This window comes from Channa argus, chromosome 22 (genome assembly GCF_033026475.1).
Source record: "Channa argus isolate prfri chromosome 22, Channa argus male v1.0, whole genome shotgun sequence".
Classification (NCBI taxonomy): Eukaryota; Metazoa; Chordata; class Actinopteri; order Anabantiformes; family Channidae; genus Channa; species Channa argus.
Window position 1 is genome coordinate 4,203,103 of NC_090218.1, and position 9,614 is coordinate 4,212,716.

General features: G+C 39.1%; 1 protein-coding gene across 1 annotated transcript; it reads left to right on the top strand.

Annotated features, from left to right (window-relative positions):
• Positions 1 to 2,911: 2,911 nt before the first annotated feature.
• LOC137108065 (aquaporin-11-like) lies at positions 2,912 to 7,606 on the top strand. The gene is made up of 3 exons (XM_067492341.1): positions 2,912 to 3,659; positions 4,493 to 4,609; positions 4,772 to 7,606. Exons 1-3 carry the CDS (start codon positions 3,068 to 3,070, stop codon positions 4,876 to 4,878), a joined length of 816 nt encoding a protein of 271 aa, XP_067348442.1. The 5' UTR covers positions 2,912 to 3,067; the 3' UTR covers positions 4,879 to 7,606.
• Positions 7,607 to 9,614: the final 2,008 nt, after the last annotated feature.

Sequence of the window (9,614 nt, forward strand, 5' to 3'; positions counted from 1 at the left end):
ACAGGTTATGGGTTCTCAACACTGGTCCTCCCTGCACTACCCACTGATTGCCTGGATTGGGTGTGAAGCTGGAAGATATTATTTCACTTTGTATTCCCCCATACAATCTAAGATGATATCTAACAGCTCTGGATCGACTGAACACACCTGATCAGGTAAACAGCTTGGTCAGGAGCTACGAAGAAACTGGTGGATTAGACCTACAATCTCGGAAAACCGAAAGGTGATCCAAAACTAGACCTAACAAAAGTAAGATTAAGAGAAGAGAGAGGACAGCAGTCATTGGTAGGAGTTATTAGTGGGGGAAGGTGTATGGGGAGATCAGCAGACGGCCTCTATAGGTCCCGTAGCGATATTTCTATCTCTAAATCCCACTTAGCTCAAAGTGACAGAAGAGGTAGGGGAAGACAGCTTTAAGAGTATGGAGCTCAGTGATGAAGAAGTTGATGATAAGATTGGGGCAGAAGGAAACAAGTGAAAATGTGATAAAGAAAAAGAAAGGAAAGAGAAAGAAACAGGATGTGGCGAATTTGGTAGGAACTGAGAGTGACGAGAGAGAGGAGGAGGATACAGTTTCCAGGGCAAACCTACTAAACATGATAGTGAAATTTGAGGGAGAGGAAGGGGTAAAGAAGATGGATCCGTTAAAACTGACAAAAATGTTAAGGACACACATCGGGTAGGTTAAATATGCAAGAGGGCTGGGGGATGGGAACCTACTTATTGGATGTAGCACAGAAGCACAGGCGGAAAAAGTCAGGAAGCTAGCTAGCATTGGAAAGACTAAAGTTGCCAAAATAGTTAAAAGGGGTGAAATGAGTAATATTGGGAGTAAAGGAGTGATTTTGGAATGGCTTTAAGTATTAACATAAAGGAACTGGTTGGAAATCTTAAGCTCAGAAACAAATGCGATACAAATGACAAGAGGGAAAGACAAAAAGGAACCTGAGACCATCTTAACTGAATTTAAAGGTAGGGAGATGCCAAAGCTGACTGGAATAAGCTTTAGCAGGAAAATGACGGATAAAACAAATTAAAGGGGAGGAGGAAATAAAAGTGTATGATAGAAAAATAAGAGAGGGTATTAGGACAGCAGCAGCCACGTCTATTCCGAACAGCAAAGGAAGAATGAAAAGGAAGACTGTACCCTGCTGGAAGGATAAATGCAAAAGTAAGAGACAGAAATAGGGCATTTAGAATTGTGAAAAGAACTCATAACTTTAAACATATGATTGATTACAAAAAGGTGCAAGCTATAGTGAGGTGTACAGTAAGGGAACGATGAGATGGCACTCCTTTTAAGCAGCTGTATATTAAGATCCCTATTTGCAAATGATGGAGCATTATGGAAAAGGTGAAGAAAGGCTCATTATGTTGTTAAAAAGTTGCAACTGAAAAGACAAAAGTAGTGGTGTTGCAAGCTGTTAAACAGCTAAATATAGAGGTCAATATTAAACTTTCAAGGGTGGAAGGAAAGAACATTGTATGGAAGAAATCTGCAAAGAGTGGCGGCACTGGGATCGGGAAAAGAAGGGTAGACAATTATACACCATCCAAAACATTGTTAGGGAGGAATAAGAAAGGAGGAGGTGGCAATGACCAGGATACGAATAGGGCATAGTAATTTAAATAGTATCATTCACCTAATTCGGAAATATCAGACTGGGCTTTGTGAAGAATGTCAGGAGTTAGAAACAGTGGAGCATGTTATGTTAAACTGTAGGAAGTAGATAGCTGAGAGCGAGGCCATGATGGTTGAGTGAAGAAAGCAAGGAGTGTTGAATCCGGGGTCGAAGGACATACTAGAGCCAAATAATCAATGTAGAGGTGCAGTATTAAATTTTTTTTTAAAAACGGGCCTAATCTCAAGAATATATGGATATAGTATATGTAGGGAGAGGTTAAACCCAGAAGATGGAAGCAATGCAACAAATGGCATTCTGCCTGCTAGAAAAAAAAACACAAAGAAGAGGAAGTAGAAAGGTAATCAGCTCTGGGTAGTTTAGAAAACAAGCACAGCCAGGTACCTCAGGATGAGAGCTGAGAACAACTTGGACATGGCAGAAAGGAAAAACCTGAAAAACCCTGATACAGTAATGGTAAACTACATGTACTTCTGTATTCAGTTAATAAAACACTCTAAGCACACAAATACTGTGTAGGTATATGAAAAATAGCGATTCTCTATTGTTTTTCCTTTTGTTTTAATTTTAAGATCAAAAATAAAACTGTGCTGCTAAAATGGGTTACTGTTAAAAAATAATCCAAAATACTACTATTTCCATTTCCCCCTCCCCCGTTAGAAAAAAAAAGCCGAAAAAGTTGTCAAACTGAAACTGAAGGAATCAAAAATTAATTACGCTTTTTCCTTTTACGACTGCCACAATAAAATAAAATAAAATAAAATCTTGCCTTAACCTGGAAAACAAATCAATATTTTGGGATATCTATTTATGGAAACTTAAACTCATAGATTTAATAAACTCATAGAGTGCAAACGGAAGTTGTTTTGCTGGGAGGAGAAAACAGCCGGCCTGGTTCTGTGCAAAGAATAGAAATTGTTGTGTCTTTATAATAACCACAAGTCAGCTGTATTATTTTTTATGTCCACATTAAAAAAAATCTTTATAGCATTTAAAGATGAACCTATATTTAAAAGCAGCACCTGTTTTCCACAAACTGCATAATTGACAGTAGGGTTCCTGACACGATGGAACAATAGAAAAAAGGGTGATTTGGGTACATTTTGGCCTTCAAATTGAATTTTTGTGTGTGATATTATCACCAAATATAGTGACTAAAGCATAAAATTTGTTAATCTTTTTTGTTATAAACAGCAGCTATAAAAGGAACAATTACGCTAAGCGAAGCATTGTGTTCTTTTATTTTGAAGGCTAAAGCATCTAGTTTCCTTTTGTATGGCGGTTTGCCGCAGCTGCGGCAGGGAAGCGGCAGCGTGGCTCAGCGGAAAGAGGGAAGTAAAGTACAACTAAGGGACTTTAAAGTTTGTCCCGCAGGAGAAACGGGTTGTACCTTAAGGTCTTTCTGACTCTGAACAGCCAGAGAAATGACGGACCTGTGGGTTTCATTGGCGGTGTTGGGAGTTGCTGTGCTGCTCAGCGAGGCGGTTCGTCGAGCAGCAGCGGGTCGGTTGCCCGGAGTTTATAGGATCTACGTGGTGGAAGCGGCGTCAACCTTTCAGCTGTGCTGCTGCACTCATGAACTCAAACTGCTTGGCGAAACGGCCCGGCTGGATCTGCCGCTCAGCCTGACTCTCACCTACATCATGGTGGTGATCCACATCTCAACTTTCAGCGGAGCTATGTGTAACCCCACCGGGGTTTTGGAGAGCATTTACCGCAGAACCAACACTGTCAAGACGGCCATCGTCCTCATCGCCTGCCAGTTCGGAGCTGCGCTCGCCGCGCGGTATTTTGCAGCCTCCATGTGGTCGCTGGCTCTGTCAGACATCCACCTTCGGCACAAGAAGTTAGGGTTCAGATGCTTTGACCCACTCGGTGGGACTGTGCTGGAATCCGCGGCCGTGGAGCTGGCCTGCGCCTTCACAATCCAAACTGTAGTCATGCACATTCACAAAGTGGACCAGAAACTCCGAGCTCACTGGATCGCTGCAGTGATCACGGCTCTGGTTTACGCAGGTGTGTTAACGGTGTCACCTAGGATACAGCTCCCCTGGTTCTGTCAACAAAACGGGTTTAGTGCAACGCGGCACCTCGAAATATGTAATATAATAAATACAACATGCAACATTACAAACAGGGAAAAGGATCAAATCATAGCTAATTAATTGCCTTTTAATTTTGAGTGTTTTATCGAGGAAATAAAAAACACCACAGGCCAAGGTGACTTCTTTCAATTTCAAATGCATTGTATTTAATGTACTATCACAGAGGCCTATGTAAAACCACCAAATATTAATATTTAAGAAGCTGGAACCAGTGCCTTATCAAAACTGTCAACAATGAAAAAATAATTTTCACTCAGCTTTGAACACAGCTTTGCACAGGCAATAATATAAATTGTTTAATTGGCCAATTCTTACACAGTACGGCGATAACAGCACATGAGGTGACAGAAATGGTGAAAGGTATGTGGTTGGACTGGAATAAGGGGCACTGTGCTTAAGACCAGCACCTGAAATTCCCTTCTGGCTGTTTGACGATCGTTGAATTATCAGTGAAATTGACCACCTATAGATATGTGTTCTGTTCTGTTCCCCCAAATACCCCACGTTAGCTGTATATCAGTCAGTTTGTGCTCATTAAATGTGTAATCAACTGCACGCTTGATGTGGTAAATTACAAAGAATTATCATAAAATGTTTTTTTTTTTTTAATCAGCTAACAAAGAAAATAATCTGATTAATATACTATAAACCACACAAAGTGTTTTCAACTGGAAAACATCAAGGGTTTCACCACTGTATGGGATGAATTACCAGAAAAATAACCCTTTCTCCTCCTTTGTTCAGGTGGAAATATATCAGGAGCTGTTTTTAACCCAGTCCTGGCCTTCTCCATTCAGTTCCCCTGCAGCGGCCATACGTATCTGGAGTATTGCTTTGTATACTGGCTTGGACCAGTCGTAGGTAAGAAGCAGAAGTGGTAGATTGTACATTCACCACCAGATGCATCCTGGCTCACATTAATGAATTGGCTATGTGGTTTTCCTCTATAGCTTACTGCTTCCATCAGTCCTCCATATACACATCCACCACGGTAACATCTATGTCAATAACATGTGTTCTCAGGTGTGGTGAGCTGTATTCTGCTGTTTGAGAAGATCATCCCTTTCCGCTCTGGAAAAACCACGCTTGGGTTGGACATCCCTGCTGTCCACAAACAGAAAACCCAGTAGCACATGGCATGAGGACAGGTCAAGTCACCAGATTACAAATGTGTTTGTTTTGTGTTATTTTTTTTAAGCATTTTATTCCATGTGTCTAGATGTATTAGCAACACACTGTAGCATAATTATTTAATTGTCTAATCTTACAATATTAGGGAAAGCACTCTTTACCAGAACTGCAATGATTGGTCGGTCAATTGAATAGTTATCAAATTTGAAGTAATCACATTATCATTGTAGTCATTTTATTTTACTAAAAATGCCAAACATTTGCTGCTTGCAACTTTTTAAACCTGAAGATTTTATACGTTGCTTTGTGATATACAGTATGGTGGTAAAACTGGTTTTTGGACTGTTTGTCCAAAAATATGACACCTTTGAAACATCACCTTTGGGTGTAGTAAAATATAAGGGCATTTTCCATTGTTGTTATGTCACAGTCTTGACATTTCAAGTTGAAGTGTACTGTGTGCTATTTTTCAAACAACACACCATTAAAAGTTGGCCCAACTAACATGTATTTTCCTACAACTTAGAATGCACAGTTTGTACAGAGGCACAGACCTGCTGCTAACCAACCTGAAATCTGACTTTTATGATATAAAAAGTATTATTAAGATTAACCCAATAATTAATGCTCCTTAATGACAGTCAAATGAACCAATATGTACCATGTATAGTGCTTAACATTTGAGAACCATTGTGCTTTCCAGTGTGTAGATGGTAATGTCACAAAATTAGGTTTTTGATTCAGTAAAAAGTATTATTAGATTTCAGATATCAAAAGAAGAGCTTTACTTTCATGCACATGACTGAAATGTCATTATTTTGAGGTGAATAAATATCCTAATCCTTCCCAAAACCGGGTCGCGGTAGCTGCAGGTTTAGCAAAACTTTCCAGACATGCTTCACCCCAGAAACATTCTCCTGAGTCATTCCCAGGTGTGATGGGATATATAATCCCTCCAATGTGTTCTGGGTCCACCACGGCTTCTCCTACCAGTTGCTTGTACCTGGAAGACCTCCAGTGGGACGCACCCTGTAGGCGTTCTTATTCAATGCCTGAACCACCTCAACTGACTCCTTTCAATGCAAAGGAGCATCGAGCTCCTCAGAGCTCCCTTCAGATGTCAGAATTCCGCACCCTATCTCTAAGGTCATAACCCAAAGCTCATGACCATAGGTGAGGGTTGGAACATAGATTGATTGCTCCTCCTGAATCCGAGGTTCGACAATCGGTTGGACCATCCTTTCCAGCACCCTGGCATAAGCTTTTCCAGGGAGGCTGAGGGTGATAACCCGATAATTGGCACACACCCTCCGGTCCCCCTTTTTGAATATGGGGTCCCCAGTTTACCACTCCACTTGTTTGTGGAGTATGCCTGTCCTCCATCCAACACTGAACAGGCGTGTTAAACAGGACAGTCCGTCAATGTCAAGAGCCTTCAGCACCCCAGGGCGAATCTCATCCACACGTGGTGACTGCCTAGGAGCTCTTTAACTACCTCAGAGACCTCCCCTCTGGCCTGCTGGTACCTGTCTGCTGATTCGAGGTACCCCTGAGCCAACCATACTTGAAAGGCCTCTTTCTTCACCCTGGGTGGGTTGCAGCAGAAAGGGCATCCAGTGTAAAAAAACAAACAAAAAAACATGCCAAATCAACTTGCAGAACACACTCAGCAGTGGCGACCCCTGAAGGGACAAGCCGAAAGCCGTTGATATTGATATTTTCAAGTTCTAGAAGCTCTTTTTGCTGCATTTAAGTTATCATAATATACGGCCAAATACTGAACGTTTTCAAACCCGTTTTATACACATTAAGCTATTTATTTATTTTACATGAATAATATTTTCAATCTAGACAATTTCTAAAAACATTTCTAACAACACTATGGGTTAGTGAGTGTAGATTAATGGCAAAAAATGGCAATTTTATCAATTTAAAATAAATAACATTTAGAGTAAGGTGTGCAAAAAATGAAGAGGTCGGAACTTGTACTCTGTATACTTTATTTCTACATTCGTAGACATTAGTAATACATTGACACAAGTGTAACCTGATAATAGGCATGTTCATGTTATGGAAAAAGAAAACTGGTATTATGGCATAATCTAATTTACATTACAGTTATATGATCCTTTAATCTCATCTTTCTTAAGCAAAGTGAATGAAAGGGTCACAAAAGTGTGAATGTTTGATTTACACAACTGTCAAAGCCAAACAGTTTCAGATGTTTGTAACTGCACCAAGTTGTTTTCTAGTACAGTACATCTGTATGTAAATATAATCTTTCAGTTTGAGGACACTGTTGGGGATGCTGATTGATTCTTTTTCCTTCAGATGACCAAATCTTTAACCACTGCATCTTTGTTTATGTTCTGCTGAGAACATTCTAGATGAGAATTTATCTTAATATTGTTAATCTTTAATATTAACAAAGTTGAAAATTTAGTTGTATATTAGCATTGGAAATTTGTTGTTGTAGTTTTGAACATAATTTGTTTACCAATAGCAACTTGATTTCATGTAAATCTTTAAATACCTCTTAAGTTTGTGTGATAGTTAGGCTTTTGAGAGTAACAGTATAAACCTGTTTCTAAGGAATGTGTAGAAACATTTCTCTTAAACTTCTGTTGACAGCAGGAATGTACAGAATGTTAAGGTAGAGTATTTTGTATAGCAGTGTCATTTACATAAATTTTAAATATTTTGATTAAAAGATCTTCTTTAAAATAAGTTACAAAGTGTCGTCATTTTTTGTGTGTATGCAGCTCAATTTGTGTTCATAAGATGCATAACCAACATTACTCCATTGCTGACATGCTGTAACTACACTAACCCTAACACCTACTGTGAGTAAACCAAACATCCCACCTCAGCTTAGTGGTAGAAAACCATAGAATGAGGACACCTTTAAAAAAAAAAACAAGGAAAATATAAATTTTTTTTTTTTTTTATCTGAGAATACCAAGACAGAACACAAACGCCTGCTGATTTACATGTGTTGATTAGCTCAAACCAATGGGAACATTGGATGCATGACCGAAACTGTGCTTAAGGAAGTCTCTTTTTCTCTCCTACTAATCCCAATAGGTTAGCTGTGCAAAAGTATCAACAAACTATATGAATTTCATGCTCTGAGGCACTTGGATCCGCATCCATTTGCTCCTGCCTGAAACAAAAATCTAGTCTAATATGGGCATGTGTGTATTCCTTGTGTGAGTCTGTGTATAGTAGTAAAGGTCACATGTCACTGAGTACAACTACCCAGACAGTTGTCAGCGTCAATAAATTACTGATTTTGGGTCCTAAATCATGCGCCACCAGGGTCATCTTTATGTTTTTGTACTTATTCCTATTAAATTATTGCTGATTATAATGCTTTAAGAAGTTTTTTTAAGTTATATCAAATAAAAGCCTGCGTGGTATCTATTACATAACGTGACCTTTGTGCACTGTCCTCCCCGTTCTGTTGCTGCCTGACTCAGCCAAACAACAGCTCCACTATCCACTCAGCAGCACAAATAACCTTTAACATGTAAACAACGTATGACAAACACGAGACTGTTTCCTCATGGCTGATTAACAGGAATATATCAAAGGGATATTGATGTCATGGGTAGCTGTACTTCACCAAGATTTGCAAAATGCTGCATTATTGCCCGACTGAGGGATGCTGATGACCTCCACTGGCTGACAGAGAGAAATACTTTGAAAATTGTAAAAAAAAATTACAAACACAAAAAGTTTTGATTAACTTGTTTGTTTAGTTGTTTTCGAGTGTTGTCTTCAATTTTGGCCGTGGCAGCTGGTTTGCAATAAAACCTAAACTTAATGCTAGGGGAGTGCGGCATGTAGAATAGAAATTGAGATTATTTGAACTTATTACAGTGCTGTCAATCTGTTGACACTTGGGCGAGCCCTGCTCTTATTCATGTGGTTGCTGTCTGACTGTTCGTGCTGTGGATGACTCAACAGGTCTATAGTCTATGTAAAAACTTCACAGCATATGTCAAACCAGCTTTTAATGACGTATGGGCAGAGCAAACAGGGTCATGTGCTGCTGCACTTTTGAACTTAAACACATGATAAAGTGAAGATCCCAATAGCAAAATATGCTACTACAGTGGGTGGTATTTACCTTTATTGTTGCATAGTAATTCCAAGTAAAAAAGTGTAAAAAAGTGAAAATGTTTGAATCAAGAGGTTTATTGCCACATGCAAATTTATATAGCAAGGCAGTGAAATCTGGCTTGCTCATGTTTTGCCTAGAGTTTTGTACTCAGAAAAAACCCCCACTTAAAATGGTGAATTGTCCACAACATTAAAAAAAGATTATATTTTTTGGCCATAACACATATTCCTAGTTAGACTTGTTACTTTTTCAATTCTGGAAACAGTGAGATGATAATTTCAGTAAAATGCAACCTCTGATTTTTTTTTTTTTTTGGTAGATGTAGTTAAATGTTTGGGTTTCCACAGTAGGCCATCTTGACTGAGCCTGTAAATTTAGAAATGCAAGCCAACAAAACTTGCCAGCACCAGTGTTAGTTAATGTGTTAAGGGAAGTATAACATTTACTAACTTAAAATGGGTCTATTAGGTGAACAGAAATGAGAGAGGCATTCATCTTTCATCCAACTCTTACTTAAGAAGGCAAATCCGCACATTTTCCAAAATGTTGAATTCCTCCTTTAATGTTGTGCACGACCCACTTCATATAAAGTACATTTAATGTTAGTAC

Coding starts and splice junctions, on each gene's coding strand:
- LOC137108065 (XM_067492341.1), top strand. CDS start 3,068: ATGACGGACCTGTGGGTTTCATTGGCGGTGTTGGGAGTTGCTGTGCTG. Junction 3,660..4,492: donor CACGGCTCTGGTTTACGCAG/GTGTGTTAACGG, acceptor TCCTTTGTTCAG/GTGGAAATATATCAGGAGCT. Junction 4,610..4,771: donor CTGGCTTGGACCAGTCGTAG/GTAAGAAGCAGA, acceptor ATGTGTTCTCAG/GTGTGGTGAGCTGTATTCTG.